Source organism: Carcharhinus amblyrhynchos, chromosome 2 (assembly GCF_965287045.1).
Source record: "Carcharhinus amblyrhynchos chromosome 2, sCarAmb.v2.hapA, whole genome shotgun sequence".
Classification (NCBI taxonomy): domain Eukaryota; kingdom Metazoa; phylum Chordata; class Chondrichthyes; order Carcharhiniformes; family Carcharhinidae; genus Carcharhinus; species Carcharhinus amblyrhynchos.
The window spans coordinates 67338780-67356218 of record NC_137325.1 but is presented as its reverse complement, the minus strand read 5'-3'; the positions used below and the strand labels follow the sequence as shown (position 1 = coordinate 67356218).

Below are 17439 nucleotides of genomic sequence, written 5' to 3'. Positions count from 1 at the left end.
TGCCATTGCCTTTTAGTGTCTGCCAATGGGAACCGTTTCTCCCTATTCTGTCCAGATCCCTTAAGATTTTGAAAACCTCTCAAATCTGGTCACTAATGTTATGCTCTTGTTAGGTTTTGGTAAAGGTTAAAGAAGAAATCAGAACACCCTGCAATTAATTAAGAGAATTATTCCACAGGATTTCACATACTAAAAACAAACTTTATTAAAGAAAAATCAAACAAAGCAAGCACCATTAACTTGGCACAATGGCTTACAAAGACCTATGCTACAACTCAATTCTATTTTACTCTGCCCCCTGTTTGAGTTGCTGGCAGATACCCAACTATCTTTACGCAGCTTTCAAAGTTAACTGTGCTAAATACTACAGGTCTTTATAAGACTCACTGCCGATATCTTTCATATGCTGCAATTTAGAGAAAATTTTCCAATTGTGCTTCCCTCAGGGAATCCCATGGGTGACCCAAAATGTGGTTTATGTTGGCAGTATTTCCCATTGCGATTGTCCCTGCATCCCTACCAATAATGTAAGGGGAATACTGATGTTGAACATTGGGATCCCCATTTAAATTGAAAATATTATCCAATTATTTGACAAGTTAAACATTCAGGAAATCCGGGATGTTAATTATACGTCTTTATTGTGAAGTGCATCTTTTAACGTCACGGTAAAATTTGCTCAATGAAGTTCCGTCAATGGGGATTAACATAAAGTACATCAAATTCAATAATATTAATCCATCTGTTGGTTATTTTAAGTGTTTTGAATAGGAACATTATCAGTTTTATAAATTTGGAATTCTTTGTTGCAGGAGAAGTAGAAAAGCTTTATCTATAGTGAAGGATAAAGTTTCTGTGAAGGCTATTATTCCAATGATCCTTTAGTCAGGATCAGTTTCAACTTGCAGCTTTTAACAGATATGGTGATCTTGAGGGCACATCAGTGCAAATCATGACAGGTCTCCCAGGGCATGTAACCGGTGAGTAGAACCTATCAGAGGAGTTCAGGAAAATGCATCGCTCAGGGGGCAGAGGGTCATGCCCAGGCACTATCCCTGGGATTTGACAGGGGATTCAGTGCGGTAGTATTCTGTGGGGAGCGTGGGGGTATTGTTTTTATTTTTCTTTTAATTTCTTTTATGGAGGCACTCTTTGAAATGACACCCCAATTTTTTAAAACCAATGTGGCTGGCGAGATGGGCTCAATTAGAACTCGCAAGTGGCGCCATGTGGGACCTGTCCCTTCATTTTTCTCAGCTATGCGCGAAACAATAAGGTGGGAAATGCTGCCTTTGGTGTGAGCAGCTTCCTTGCCCATGATGCCACTCTGCTTAATCCCACCCCATGCCTTTATTTATAAAACCCAGGATCCCATATGCCTTATTAGCCACTTTCTCAACCTGTCCTGCTACCTTCAACAATTTGTGCACATATACCTCCAAATCTCCACATTCCGCACCCACTTTAGAATTGTGTCCTTTATTTTTCATTGCATTTCCACATTATTCCTACAAGATGTAAGAGAACATTCACATGATTCTCCATTAAATTTCATCTCACATATATTCACCCATTCCACCAGCCTATGTCCTCTTGAAATCTATCACTATCCTTATTGTTCACAATCCTTCCAAGTATGATGACCAGTTGCAATGTTTAAAGGGTAAATGCTGTTGCAATTTACGAAGGGAGGGGCAATTTCACACAGCAGGATCTCACAAAACAACAACGTAATAATGACCAGCATGTCTGTTTTAGTGAAGTTGATTAAGGTAAAATTGTCAGGACTGATGAGAACTCTTCTACTCTTCAAAACCGCAGCATAGTATCTGTAACAATAACCTGACAGGGTTAACAGACTACGCTTTACTTTTATTGCATGGTTTTTGCAAAGTTGTCAGGTATTTTATATTTTCCATTGGATTATAACTTCAGGTATCTCAGACCTTTTTTTATATAAGTATGTTTAACACCTCATCATAGTTAGTGATCAGGCTCTACAATACTTTAATGAAGCTCAGATTCCCTGTTCATGGCCACGATTTTGGAATTGAGCTCACCATCTTTGAACTCAAGAATTGAAATCCATCCCTGAGCAACAGCTAACGAAACATGCATACTTCCTCCAGAGTCTCAGTTTGGAAGGTGGTAGGTAATCTCATCATAATATCTGTGCAATCTGTACTTGAATATCATGAGGCAATTATCCTTGCTCATTATCACTTTAAATTGTTCAATGATTCAATCTTTTTACCTTCTGCCAGCTTCTTGCTGTTTTCAGTTGAAAATAGTGTCCAATTATTTGACAAGTTAAGCATTCAGGTAGTCTGGAGTACTAATTCAACATATTGTTAAATGTGCCTTTTGACATCACGGTAAAATTTGTACAGAGAGGTTCCATCAGTAGGGATTGACTTAAAGTATATCAAATCAAATAATATTAATCCATCTGTTGGTTATTTTAAGGGTTATTGAATAGAAACAGTGTTATAAATTTGGAATTCTTTGTTGCAGAAAAAGTAGAAAAGCTTTATCTTTGGTGAAGGATGAAGTTTCTGTGAAGGCATTCATTCCAATGATCCTTTAGTCAGGAACAGTTTCAACTTGCAGATTTCATACCTCACCATTATGTTAATTTTGTTGGTTACGGTTCAACCCTAGGAACCCAAAGATTGTGAAATAAGTAAATTGACTGACATATTCTCACCGAGTGCTTTACCAAAATACTTCTTTTTTCCTTTCAGGTGTCAGATAACATGCTTCAACAAATCATAAATCCCAATGTCTTTGTACCCATTCTTCCTTCAAATCTTCCCCTTTTACCTTCATCTCTCTAAGCTCTAAATGACTAGTTCCCAGCAAAGGCCCTCAGCTTCATTCCCTTATATTGCCATTTCAATGAACTTTGAGCTTGTCACAAAGCTGAGCTCTTGTCTCCACGTCCACTTCTTTGACCAGAAGTCAGCATTGAGAGATGAATTTCTTTATTAAATAAAGACCCAACCAGTTTCCATCCATTAGCACCCTCCTTCATCTTCTGAGTCATTAGACATTAGTCATCTTTTTGGCGCTTGTAGTGTTGGCACTTCCGGTTTAATCTAAAATGGGAAATTTCATCAACTTTTACTTCCAATTTGCAAACATCACTTAGCTTCATAGTCTTTGGCTCTTTCCTGCCTTGATTTCTGTCTTTTCCTGGGGATAGCCTGTCAATTTATATTGCTATGATCCCAGTTGATGTTATAACTGGACAGGAAGGAACCCTGGATCAAAGGACTGTAACTTTCCCAGATTGTAGTAAAATGGCATCAAATGTTTGGCTTACCTCTGAAATCTCACTTTATGGGTGGGATTTTCCAGCCCCACTTGCACCAAACCCAGAAAATTCTGTCCAAGGTCAATGGATCTTTCCATGATCCACCCCTTGCCTGCTCTGATTCCCGGCAGGACAGTAAAATTCAACTCCACATCTAGTTACTGCAAGTGTCTCGTTAACTTGGAACATTTTATGTTTGCTTCCTTGAAGTCTTCTGAACAATGCCTTACTCTCTGTTTACTTAACTTCAGACATCTTCGATATACTTTCTGCCCGAATTCCTTGGTAATCTGGACTGTAACTTGTATTTTAGGAAACCTACCTCTTTGCAGTTCTGGCCCAGTCCAGTCTTTCATCTGGCAGAGTTGAGATATGTTCACTGCAACATACCCAACTAAAGCATTAAAGCTTTTTTCCTCTTAACAAAGGCTGCTAGCTGCCAAGCAACCCTGCTAGTTTATTCTTCTTACTGTAACCCTCTCTAAGCATGATAAAAACACATTTGAAATTTAATCAATCTCCACTCATATAAATATCCTTTTCCAGCAAGAATCTAACTACAGATTTTACACTTGCCTTTCTACCTTTTAGAGCCCTAATCACTTCTTCCAGGTGAAGCTGAGATTTAATTTGGACTTCTTTCAATTTGTTATATTGTATTTGCTGATCATAATCTCCTCTACAGGGGAGAGATCAAATTCAGATTGGATGAACACTGTTTGATGCAGCCCGAGAATAGTCAGGGAAGGAGATAGTGTTGATGGCAGAGGGAGGCTTTTTGATTTAGGCCAAATACAATACCTTCATTGTATAACTGAGGAAAGTTCTGGCTCAACAACAACAACAACAAGCTGCTAAATCTGGCATAAGAGAAATAATCATAGAACTGAAGAAATTGAAGAGATGAAACTCTAGCCTCATCAGCATTTGACCACATGCCTATTAACAATGTCCCAAGGCCAACATTTAAAGGCAGAACAGGAGATTGAGGAGAGATCTAAACCATACAGTGATATGCTGGAAGTAACTGCGCGGATCTGGGAGAAGCCAGTGTTATATATAACCTTTCATCAGAATGTATCAACTTGAAATGTTAAGGTTGTTTCTCTCCACAGATGTTGCCTGATCTCTTGAGCACTTCTAGCATATTCTGTTTTTATACTAGAGTTACGATTGCATTGACATAGATAACAATGCCCACATTCAAATTCAGTCCTCTGATGGAGAACTATGGAAGAGTGATAGATGGCAATGGCCTGATCAACCATATCAATCTCCACAGCAATGTCTAGAGGTAATAATGTTCTGCAGGTGTATGTTGGGATTTTTTGAGTCAACATTTGAAAGTCCAAAATACAGGAAATATATACACTGAACTCAGGGACAAAAGAAGCTTAGCGGCTGAGGGCACTGACAGTACAATCAGAATGTGTGGAGATCATTGGCAAGAGTGTAGCCTTTGGAGGCAAAACCCATTGGATTTATAAGTTAATGCTCACTTGAGACAGATTAAGAAATATTTTTCTTCTGTGGATGGAGAGCGACAGTAGTGGAGTGGAAGCAGGCAACAAAGATTTGGATGTTGATGGAGCTCTGGCTATGCCAATAGTTAGGATCTTGAGATGTTGAGATTATGCAATGGCAGGCATGCATGGTGTTGCTTCATACCATTATTTTCCCATACGGCAGCTGGTTTACAAAACAAATATATAAATCAGTTTGATGCACAATATATTGAGGTTTTGGCAGTCAGTAATAAAGCAACAGCTGACCTCACCGACAGCTGCCAGAGCTTTTGCAAGCTGTTGAGGGGAAAGATGAATCTGATCCTGAGCAGCATCACTTACTGGGATCTGTAAAGCCTGCGAGTACAGCAAGGAATGGTAAGGTTCTGCAACCACGATAAAGGTGGGATGGGGTTTTCTGAAGTGTATTCAAAATACCTTTCTTGATCAATACGTTTCCTACCCAACAAGGACAGAAACATTTCTAGTTCTCAGTCTGTGAAATGAAATGGGTCAAGTGTATATTATCACAGTTGGCAGCATCTTAAGATACTGGTCAAAGTATAAGCTTGACATTAGATATGCAGAAGGATAAGGAACAAAAATATTTCACTGGAGGGTGGCTAAGTTCAGCAAATTGGAAAGTATCTGCCTTAGATAAATTGGAGTCAGACTAGTAGGCAGAAATGTAATGGAATAACGAGCAGCTTTAAAAACAAGATGGTTTAGGTACATTCCTCCAAGGAGCAACGTGTCGAAGGAGGTGGTATACAGTGTTACAAGCAAAGTTCCTGGATGATGAGAAAGATAGAGAAGGATTAAGCAAGAGTGATCAGAGATTTCAATTTGATAATACAAGTGTGAATCAGGCTTAATATAGCAAGTTCTAAGAAGTTGAAAAGGTAATCCAAAGATGTTTTATAACAATAATAATAGTAAAATAAAAGTAGTCAAGGGAACATTGGGGCTAATTACCAACCAAATACAAACTTATTCGTGGAGGCAGAAGGCATGGTTAAGGTACTAAAAGAACACGTTGCATAGTGTTTACTGCAGCTATGGTAACCAAGGTGGCTGCCAGAAGACTAGACAGGATACAAAATGATAAAGGGGAGGTACAGGAAAGTTGGAAAAAAGTAAATACATCACCTAGTCCGGCTGAGATGCATCCCAGTTGCTGAAAGAAGGATAAGAAAAGTATGAACAAGATGAGGAAGAACAATTTTTAATGAGTGTTTAGGATATAGGGCAGCACAGTGGCACAGTGCTTAGCATTGCTGTCTCACAGCTCCATGGACTTAGGTTCGATTCCTGGCTTGGGTCACTGTCTGTGTAGAGTTTGCACATTCTCCCCATGTCTGTGTGGGTTTCCTCCAGGTGCTCCAGTTTCCTCCCACACTCCAAAGGTGTGTGGGTTAGGTAGATTGGTCATGCTAAATTGCCTGAATGTCCTGGGATGCTTTGGTTCGAGGGATTAGCAGGGTAAATAGATGAGATTACAGGGATAGGCATGGATGGGATTGTTGTTGGTGCAGACACAATGGGCCTAATGGCCCCCTTCTGCATTGCAGGGTTTCTATGCAGATTTAGAATGCAATACCTACACTGGCCTACAGTGATTGATATAGAATCAATAACAGCCTTCCAAAAGGAATTGGAAACTTCTTGAAGGAGGAAAACATTGCATGGTATTAGGGAAGAGAAGAGAAGAATGGAACAACTTGAATTGTTCTTTGTAAGAGTGGTGTAAACTCCACGGGCTGAATCAGCTCTTCCTGTGCTGTGCTTTTCTATGGTTGTGTGTGGGGGGACACTGGAAGTTGCTGTTCCATTTACTGCAAAATAACAGTGAACATGTTTAGCCATATCATTATGTCGAGTGCAAAATCTAGGCATTAAAGTAAACTTCAGAGTAAATTTCATTTTATAAATATTTATTGACAAACAGTATGAGTAAATAATGAAGTCAATGTTTCTATAAAATCCCGTGTTGCACAATACTTGCAAGAAAAAGGCTAAGTTTATTTAATAAAAAATTCAGACATGTAATAAAAATCCAGATATGCCCTATGTGCCTTGCGCTGTAACAAACAATTTTATAGCATTTCAGGGCCCCAAAATAGCTGAGCTACATGAGAAGAAATAGATTAGGAAAAATAACAGGAATATTTCAAATGATTAAGAAAATGTACACTGTATTTATTAAACACAAACCTACAATTAAAACTGTCTGAACAACCCTATCCCAAAGTATAACCAAAAAAAAAAGTAAATAAGACTTGCATTTATAGCTCTCCATGTGGTTAAAGCAAACAAAGCAGCTGTTAACTGCAAGATATTAAGTGGCTATAGATGTCAACATTTAATTTGTTTGAAACATATATGCACGTTACTGTATTTGGTAAGGAAACAAGCCAATCTCTTCTACCTCCCAGTTACAAAAGACCAGAGGTCATGCAGCTGATTGCCTGACAACCCTAAGAATTTTGCAGCATACAGTAAGCCAAGGGGAAATTAAAAAAAAAGCTGTAATTGAAAGCAAAGAAGCTACCTACTTCACCAACTATTTCTTCCTGCCATATTAGCATTTAATTTCTACCCCCATACATACTATATTGAGACCATGGCAGTCGAGTTCAGAGCAAGCAAACAACTCAAACCCAGAGAGAAATTGCTTTTACATCATCATGGCAATCTGTATTGAACCCTGCATTTTAGCAGTTTTGGCAGTTATGAAAAGGGGTGCAATAGTGATTATTACAAATAATTGTTAACCATTATTTTTGATGACAGAATACCAACTCTTGGCAGCACATAATTGAGGGTGTATGGAATATAGCCACTTTTGGAAGCCAAACTATGAATTAGCATTAAACATTGTTACCCTCGTTCCTACACAACACATCACCCAGAAATGAAAATGTCTTATTTTCATCATGTAATCCTCACTATTATACTATCCTTCACATTTACTCCAACAGCAAATTTTGAAAACTTGCACTCCCAGAACGAAGCTTCATACATATGGAACACTTATTGGAATTCAGGCCCAAAGGATTATCAGTTCATTTATTTTTATGGATAGAAAATCTTGCAAAACTTCCTGATCAGAGGATGTGAATTCCTGAAAAGTACTGCGTGTGTAAAAGTTCCTTGGTGGGAACATGCATTTAGAAAACTGACCCTCATTCTCAGGATGGAACATTGTCAGGTATAGAGGATCGCTCAAATCTGATCACAAATGTACTTAAAATGCTGAACACCAATTTTGAAGGGCTGTGCCTCAATAAACAGAAAAGAATTGCATAAAGAGAATAAAAATGGAAAATTCCTCATCAACTTGGTAAGTTCCAAGTTGTGAACCTGAATGTACTCTCTCTTAAATCATGGGATTCATAAATGTACATCAAATCAAAAAGATTGAGATGGTAAACCACACAGATTTAGGTGATATTAATCTAATGAAGATGCAAGTATTGGTGATAGCTCCAGCAAAGCAGAACCATTCTTTTTTCATACTATTCATTTTATATTACTAGTCTTCCATGTTGAAAACAAAGCCTAAAGATTACCACTAGGCAGTTATTAATCTGTTCATATGAAATTCCTTTACCATTATTTCAATGGCTGTGGTAAGACATTGGCTTGAACTCTGCCACCTCACCTGCCACAGAATTGGAGCAGGCGAGGGTCTGACGATGGAAATCTCTGTTGGCCTTGAGCGGGAATTTCCGGTCTCGCCTGAGCGAGGCTGTAAAATCCTACCCATTGTCTTAATTCCTGCATTGAAACAATAGACAAGGATAGCTTGGAATATTACGGTCATGTTGAGGCTGAAAACATCTGTGTTGATCAAAAAAAAAGTGCATTCTTGTATTAATACATGACCCTAATGATTCGTTACAGGTTTTGGTATGAGCTTTGGTGAGATATAGTTATTTCATATAAAGCTACACGTCTCATAATATTTACAAGTATATATACTCCAACATGTTAGTAAATGTACTTGGTCAAGTGCCAAACTCAAATTTGAGCTGGGTGGGACAGTGACCAACTGAGCCCCCAAGAATAGATTCTGCACATGATGCACATTATACCCAATTCTACAATTCTCACTAAATTACTGCTGCTCATAAATCTCAACAAACTCTTTGGTTTTCATTATTTAAAACAATCCGCGACAGGAGTAGAGCTTAACCTGAATGCTATTATTATTTTCAGATGTGCTGCTTGACATTTTTATTTTGCTTCAGCAACAAAGCACTTTTTTTTTTAAATGAAGCAGTTTGTGATTTACCCCCACATTTCCCACTAATCACTTTCACAGGGTTAGCTTAGTGAGTGTAAAATTGGAAACATTTGAGAAAAATAATAAGAATCTTTAAAAAAGTTGCTAACAAATTTTCAGATCACCACAACCCATTTGATTCACCCAAGTTATACAAGAACGTTATAGCTCATTCTGTTTCATTGTGCTAATTGCAAATGTAACTTTATTTTTGGAGATTTCCTCCCCACCTCCCCCCCCCTTCCCCATCACCAAAAGGTTAAGAATTGTTTTGCTGTCTTAATGAGTTTTTCTGTAAGTTACTCATCATGCTTGGAAAATGCAGCAGCTCTTAGTATTTCCATGCAGTTCACCAAAATAAGAACCCCTGTTAGATGTCTCCAATGTCTTGTAATTGGGTTTTTCATTTTATCCAGTGCATTTTGCAGTTCTTGTAGTACGTCCCGGTATCCATCTCCAAACTTCATGCTCCATGTATAAAGAAAATCATATGCTGGTTTCCACATGGTCTATAAAGGGAAAATTAAAATATGAATAAAAAAAGTGCTCAAGAAGCATGAAGTAAATGTTGCAAAGTAACATATTATACACTGTTACCCCGTCAAAGCGACACCCACCTCTTGATTAATTTCACCACTTTTGGTTCTGTGAGGTGCTTCATATGCTTCTATTTGCTGTTTTGAGAGTTTGGATAGCTTTTCCCCCAACTCTTTCCAACGGGCACCCAGCTCCACTGCTGTCGAGAGCATAATAACATCTTGAACAAGACGAGCCACCGTTCCTTGACAATCAAGCTTCAAAAGGCCCTACACAACAATGAAAGAGTACGATCAAGAAAATGGTTCACAATTTAGCATGACAAAGATTCAACCTATGGTACTGGAATTTCCTTAAGAATGCTGGTGAGTGCCACAGCCAATCACAATTGAATTCACTATCTAAGAGTAACCAAAAAAGACAGCCTTTCCTGGGATTAAAAATATCACTGTAAGAAATCTCACAACACCAGATTAAAGTCCAACAGGTCTATTTGGCAGCAAACGCCACTAGCTTTCGGAGCAGGAGCAGCGCTCCGAAAGCTAGTGGGGTTTGCTACCAAATAGACCTGTTGGACTTTAATCTGGTGTTGTGAGATTTCTTACTGTGTTTACCCCAGTCCAATGCCAGCATCCCTACATCACAAACATATCATGCAGCAACTGAGACTAGATTTTCACATCTTCAGCAAAAACTATTTCAGTTTATGGAAGTATATATATCTAGCACCAGAAGTGGTTGAAAAACAAAGTAATTCTCTACTAGGTACTACTCATTTATGTGCATATGAATCTTGGTGTGTTGCAATTACGTAGTATGTTGGGAAAAAACATCCAGGCGAAGCTTTTAGTCTTGTGTTCATCAGGAAAGATGCAAGAATGCCAAATTTCAAAGGGACTGAACGAGAAAAGTGACACAGATTGGTTGGCAACAAGAGCATGATTGGTCAACACTGTGCCATGGAGAATGTACCAGGGAACTATGCCTCCCCCACCCTCCACGCTTTTGTGTAATTCAATTAAAGCAAAATGCCCTCACCAGGTCCCTCTGCCTGCAGAAGATAAGTCTCCATATATTTTCTGGAGTCACATGTAGACTAGACCAAGTAATGATGGCAGATTTCCTTCCCGAAAGGACATTTAGCGAACCATTTGGGTTTTTCTGACAATTGACGACGGTTTCATAGTCATCAATAGATTTTTAATTCCATTTTTTTAAATTGAATTCAAATTCCACCAGCTGCCATGGTAAGATTCAAACCTGGGTTCCCAGAACATTACCTGAATTTCTGGATTAATAGTTTAGTGACGATACCTGTGTGTTTTTTGCCACATAGCTTTTAGCAAGTGTAGGTGAATCATGTTGCATTTCCAGCTGATAAATTGGCTGTTAGTTCATTCTTAGCACACTAAGGATTTTCAGCAAGTGCATCAAGCATTCAACATTTGTTCTAGGTTTTGCAAGCATGAGGGTGGCATGGTGGCACAGTGGTTAGCACTGCTGCTTCACAGTGCCAGGGACTTGGGTTCGATTCCCGGCTTGGGTCATTGTCTGCATGGAGCTTGCACGTTCTCACCGTGTCTGCGTGGGTTTCCTCCGGCTTCCTCCCACATTCTGAAAGACGTGCTGGTTAGATGCATTGATCTGAACAGGCATCAGACTGTGGTGACTAGGGGAATTTCACAGTAATTTCATTGCATTGTTAATGTAAGCCTTACTTGTGACTAATAAACAAACTTTTATGGTCAATAATCTGACTATTGTGGCCAGCTGAAAAAAATGTGTATGTGCTACAATGTCTCAGTTGTTGGGGGTGTGCAGTTTATGTCCCTGACAAAGCACCATCACGATGTGGATGTGCTGGTGTTGGACTGGGGTAGACACAGTAAAAAGTCTGACAACACCAGGTTTAAGTCCAACCGATTTATTTGATAGTAAACTCACCAGCTTTCGGGTTAGCCCCTTCGTCATTTGTATGGAAGGCAAAATGTCTTTTTGGCTTGATAACAGCATCTTATTGGTTAAATATATCACTAGTGTTGGCATTGTGTAGTGCAAAATGGCTAGCATTACCTGTTGCTTAAATCTGAGATACTGTCCCCTTCCTGGGCATTTATCACAATCATAAGGACAGCACCTGCTGAACAATCTTGTTAAAAATTACAATAACAACAAATTTTAAATTATCAGTTGGGCTTGCAATCTGCTCCCAGGAGGTAGGTTACTTAGTTAAATATTTAGTAAAATTTGTGTGTTAATGTTGGTCAACCTGATTTTCAGGATCTCAAGGACCTGGCAGCTAAGAAGGGGAGAATTGTTGCATAGGAGATCTAAGCTTCCTTACCACATTGTATGTGGGCCAATAGGAGTTGGTATGCTTCCCTCAGGCTTCCCAAGCAAACGCACTTTCCACTCTATGACTGGACCCTGATCACCCCACCACGAATCTTCCTCTGACCCCAGCAAAACAATTCTACCCCTCTGAACCATATTACACCCAAACACCAAAGTGATCACTGCATCAAGCAGCTGCTCCTGGATTGTGGCCTCTTCTGGAGCATTTCCTACCTTACAGGCAACTATACTTATCATTCAATCTGGCTGGATTCAGGCAGGAATCTGTTACTTAAAAAAAAAGCATTTGGGGAATGAGCAGAATGCTCCCTCCCATTTGTTACTTGGAAATTCTGCTAGTGTAAACATCAGTGCTATTAACGTGGTTTCCTTTCCTAGGCTTGCTGCATGACCAGAGGATTTCCAGCATTTTCTCTTCTTATGATTGTTTTACATTTAAATCACATTTACAGAAGCCGCAAATACATTTAAAAGACAACGTTAGACCGTACGTTCAAGTTTAAGTGTAGCATTTCTTTATTCAGTGATCTAACATCGCAGGAATTCAACATAAATTCTAGTGTATTATCCTTAAGAGTAATTTCAAACCTTATGTTATGCAACAAGTTGCAGTTATAATGACTGTTAACACAGAAAAGCATCCCAAGGCACTGTAGAGAAAATTTAAAAACCTACGCTATTTACGTCCAGGTTATAAGAGATAAGTTGAGCTATGAATAGTACAACTATTATATACAAAGTGGTGTCTTTAAAATGCTGAACTTTTTAAATATTTATTTGATGCTCAACTTTGTATTAAATTAACAGAAACTCATTTCAGATTATACTCCTGGAAATAGTATTTGCAGAATATTTAGCATTTATCTTGACTTTTGCTGTATCTCTAATTCAGTGTTTGCACACAGATTGAGTTAGGATTAGCTGTTCTGGTGACTGTATTTGTGGCTGTCAATGTAAGAACATCAGTGCTGGCAAAAAAAAGCACTTTTAGCATCCACAAACATCATCAGGATCACTGGAATGTGGCTGGATGCAGTATTAAGCTCAAATCTCTCTGGGTCAACAGGAAGCTGTAACAATCAACATTGAAGAGCATCTTGTGGAAGATATTTTGTTTGCCCTGTACAAGTGTGATTTTCTGAGTTAGCAAAAATGCAGCTAGGGGGCAATGAAACACTGTCGTGAAATGATGGAGACGGCAGGCTGCTCATTTATAAATGAATTCTTTTGGTCAATCACACATAGTCCAGGGAATAGCCAGCCAGACTGAAGATGGCTGGGATTAGTCACTAAAGATATAAAAACAAGTTGCTAAGAGAAAAAAACATCAAGGAACATAATGTTCTACTGACACACAAGGCCAAAGATTCCCCAAGTACCCAAAATTTCAGGTGGTAGGAACTTTTAAAGTATTAATTAATTGACAAAAAAAGGGATACTTCTGAAGTTCCTTGTCAAACACCTGCCAGAACTGGCCCCAGTTTCATACATAAGTAGCCATCAAGGCAAGGAACCATAAAGCTGTACCCAAACAAGAGTCGGAAACGTCTGGAAAAAAGGCAATCTACCCTGTAGTAACCAAAATAATTACCAATGTTCATATCTCAGTTAGAATTTTTTTTTAGCTAAACACCTCCCTGTCACCTTCACACAGTTGCACCAAGTGCAACATTTGCATAATATTGACAAATCTAGATTTTAAACTGTCTTAAATTATAAATTAAGAATGCTCTTAGTCATTCTTGTATTTAAAATTAGATTAACTATGAACCTGGTTGAGAAATAGAATATAAATACTAATGATTCCAATATTATTGAACTCATTAAAAGGATGAGCATGTTTTTTAAAAATTTTTCCCTTGAATTTTCACATTTGTAATCTATATTTACTTCAGAGAAACAGCCCTTTCCTGTTCCACATGATGCTGACAAGGACATTGCTGAGGAACACAATTGTGCTCCCTCAGGGAACGTCGAGAAAATCTTTGATTTCAGTCGCTTCTTCTGACCCTGACTCTTGTAGCACAAAGCTGAAAGATGCATATTTTGCATAACATACTTGCTTGTAAAGATGCTTGTTTACTGGTTAAGGGAAAACAATTTGCTTATTTACAAGTTAAAACTATACAGAAGCTTGCAGTTTCGTGGCTGCAATCAGCTTCCGAGATGATTCCGAATACAGAAATCCACACTTATCTGAGTGATTATCCTGCCACCAGATTGGTTCTCTGGGTCATGTGACCCTTAGTCTGCAGATTGATCCTTAAAGGGTCAATCACCACAAAGCTGCAAATAGAAAACTACATTTTTAAAATTACACGTTTTCTTTGCCATGACAAGGCAGATGCCACCAGTTTAAATGTAGGCAATGAATTCACAGCTTGAGTATATTAGAATGTAGTCAGCATTCTCAAGCCACACCAAGCAGAAAACTATAGCCTTCCAATCAAAGTTGAGCTGCAGCATTCAGGTTTTCTCTCAACAAGTAGGAAGTGAGTTGTTCGAGCCCCATGTCAAATAAATTATCATATTATTTCAAACATGCTTGATAGGAAATTTGCAATGTGGGTCTGAAATAAAATAAGCAAGATGCATTTTGCAGATATGGAACACTGGAGATCTTTGGTATAGTGTGTACTCAGAGTAAAATCCAAGAAAGAAACAGCACTTCAGATAATTTGTCCAACCAGCACATTCAAAAGACGTGCTGGTTAGGTGAACTGGCCATGCTAAATTCTCCCTTAGGCACCAGAGTGTGGCAACTAGGGGATTTTCATAGAAACTTCATTGCAGTCTTAATGTAAGCCTACTTGTGACACTAATGAATAAACTTTAAAACTGGAGTGTAAAAACGTTTCAGGATTTAAATGCAGGCAGCAAAGAGTTTGCCTTCAATGACAAGGCTGGGTGGAGTATTTGAAAATTCTAATTGAGCCAAAAGTTGTGTATAACTTTCTGGTTTTCAAATTTTGCAACACCATAAGATTGGCCATCAGGTGATCAGTCCAAGATACATATTCCTATGTTGGGTTACCCCTGATCTTATAATTTACATGAACTTCATTGAGAACAATTGAAAAATATCCATGCTAACTTGCTTTACATGAAACATGAAACATCAGTTTTCATGACCTACAAGTCAAATGTTACAGCACAGAAACAAGCCACTTTGGTCATCATATAATTTTCTCCAAAACAAAACCTGATTTTCTCACGCTCACCTCCTATATACTTCAACATTTTTCTTTCACAATCAGCTATGTATCTTTCAGAAGAATTAGTGAACTTGGTTTAAAAGAATGGCTTGTGAAACTGAATTTCATAAATGAGTCATCCTTTCTGAAGGAAGACATATGACAACCCTAAATTTGTGCCCACCAATACTAACTTGTTGACCACTGTAAACAACATGCTACTTACCTGAATCTTGAAGACCAGAAATATTCTCAACTCTAGCAAAGAAAATGGTCTAACTTCTCAAAGCCCTCTTCTTAGTGAAAGATTTTCTTCATCCCAGATAACATCCTAGTGTTAATATGCTGCACTAATTTCACTGCTTTTATATGGAGCACCCAATACTCCAATTGCAGCCTCTGGAAGCCAAGATAGATAATCCAGTCAGCCAAAAAGTTATACACAACTTTCAGCTGATGATTATTGCAGCCTTTTCTTTTGCACTTATGTGCTAGGCTCCTCCAACACTGAGGATGAAGATATTTGTGAAGCCTTCTCCTCCAGTGAGTTTAATTGTCCACCACTGGATGTGGCAGGACTGTAGAGCTTTGATCTGATCTGTTGATTGTGGATTCATTTAGCTCCATTACTTGCTGCTTATGCTGTTTGGCAGACAAGTAGCCCAGCGTTGTAGCTGCACCAGACTGACAGCTCATTTTTAGGTATGATTGATGTCGCTCCTGGCATGCCCTCCTGCATTCTTCATTGAATCAGGTTTGATTCCCTGGCTTGGTGGTAATGGTAGAGTACAGGATGTGCCCGACAATGAGTTTGCAGATTTTGGTTGAATACAATTCTGCTGCTACTGGTGGGATTCTATGAGATGCTGCAACCTCGAGTTGCTAGATCGGTTCAAAGTCTATCCCATTTAACATGGTGGTAGCTCGCTGACAAGACAAAGCTAGGTTGGAAAGTATGTCATAAGGAGGATGCTAAGAGGTTGCTGAGGGATATATACAGAGTTGATAAGATCATACAGAGTGCAGTATGGTGAAGTTATCCATTTTGGTAATAAAAATTAAGAAGCACGATATTTTTTGAATGGTGAGACTGGGAAATGCTTGCATTCGAAGGGTCTTGGGTATCACTGTACAGGAATCATAGAATTAACTGGCAGGTAACAGCAAACAATTAGGAAGGCAAATAATATGATAGTTTTTGTTACAATGTGATTGGAATACAAGAATAAAGAAACTTAACACAATTATGCAAGGGATTGAGGAGTATTGTGCCCAACTTTGGTCTCCTTACCGAAGGAAGCACATACTTGACTTACGGGGAATGCAACAAAGATTCACAAGCCTGGTTCCTGGGATGAGGGAAAGGTATTATGAAGGTATAGTCTAGGCCTATGGTTCCTGGAGTTTGTATGAATGAGGTATGAACTAATTGAAATGTGTAACACTATTATGGAGCTTGGGAAGGTCGATGCTGAGAAAATACTTCTCCAGCCGGAGAGTCTAAAACATGGCATCAAACTCTCCAAATAAGGGGTCAGACAGGAGAAATTTGGTAACTATCCCTTTAACTGCCTCGATCCCGAAGCTCTGGAATTTCCTCCCTAATCCTCCCTGTCTCTTGTATGTTTGAAGTTATTCCCTAATAATCACTGCTGAAGCAGCTTTTGGCCGCTATGCTAATATCTGAGTTAGTGTCCAATTTATCTGAATGCTGCCTTAAGCACCTTGTGACATATTACGGCGTTAAAAGGTGCTATCTAAATGCCAGTTGTTGTAGAAAGACATTCAGTGTGAGACTGCTGAAACATCAAAAAAATGTCCAGCGTATTGATATGATTTACAGTAAGAAGGGCAAGAGACTGGTAAACATTGAGGGATTTCTCTAAAATGGATACTTCACTGACAATATATAATGCGCCGAGATCAAGAAGCAACCATATTATTGCAAAGGACGGCATAGAGGGAATGTCAAACAGCCTTCTCAATGGTTAAATGACAAAGAACAAAGTGCTTGAAAATGTTGTGCCTCTAAAGGAGGCTTGCAGTCAGGACAGTTGAAACAGAAATTATAGTAAATTACAAGGGAATTCCTTATATCTTAAGGATTTATTATTTCTCTTGAGAAAAATACAACTAGAAGGACATCATGTGGCTGGCCCAAGAGGCTGATGTTTGCACTTAGACCAGCAATGCCCCTGATTGGAATTTGGCTATTTATTGCATGATGTATAATTCAAAGATGGA

At 38.7% G+C, this 17439-nt stretch overlaps 1 protein-coding gene across 1 annotated transcript in view; it reads right to left on the bottom strand.

Annotated features, from left to right (window-relative positions):
• Nucleotides 1-6738: 6738 nt before the first annotated feature.
• Nucleotides 6739-17439, bottom strand: part of macc1 (MET transcriptional regulator MACC1) — a 31944-nt gene continuing 21243 nt past the window's right edge. The window contains exons 4-5 of the mRNA XM_080207161.1: nucleotides 9727-9915; nucleotides 6739-9618 (exon numbers count right to left, since the gene is read on the bottom strand). Coding sequence (XP_080063287.1) covers nucleotides 9409-9618; nucleotides 9727-9915 — 399 coding nt within the window. The 3' untranslated portion in view covers nucleotides 6739-9408. The remainder of the gene's footprint in view (nucleotides 9619-9726; nucleotides 9916-17439) is intronic.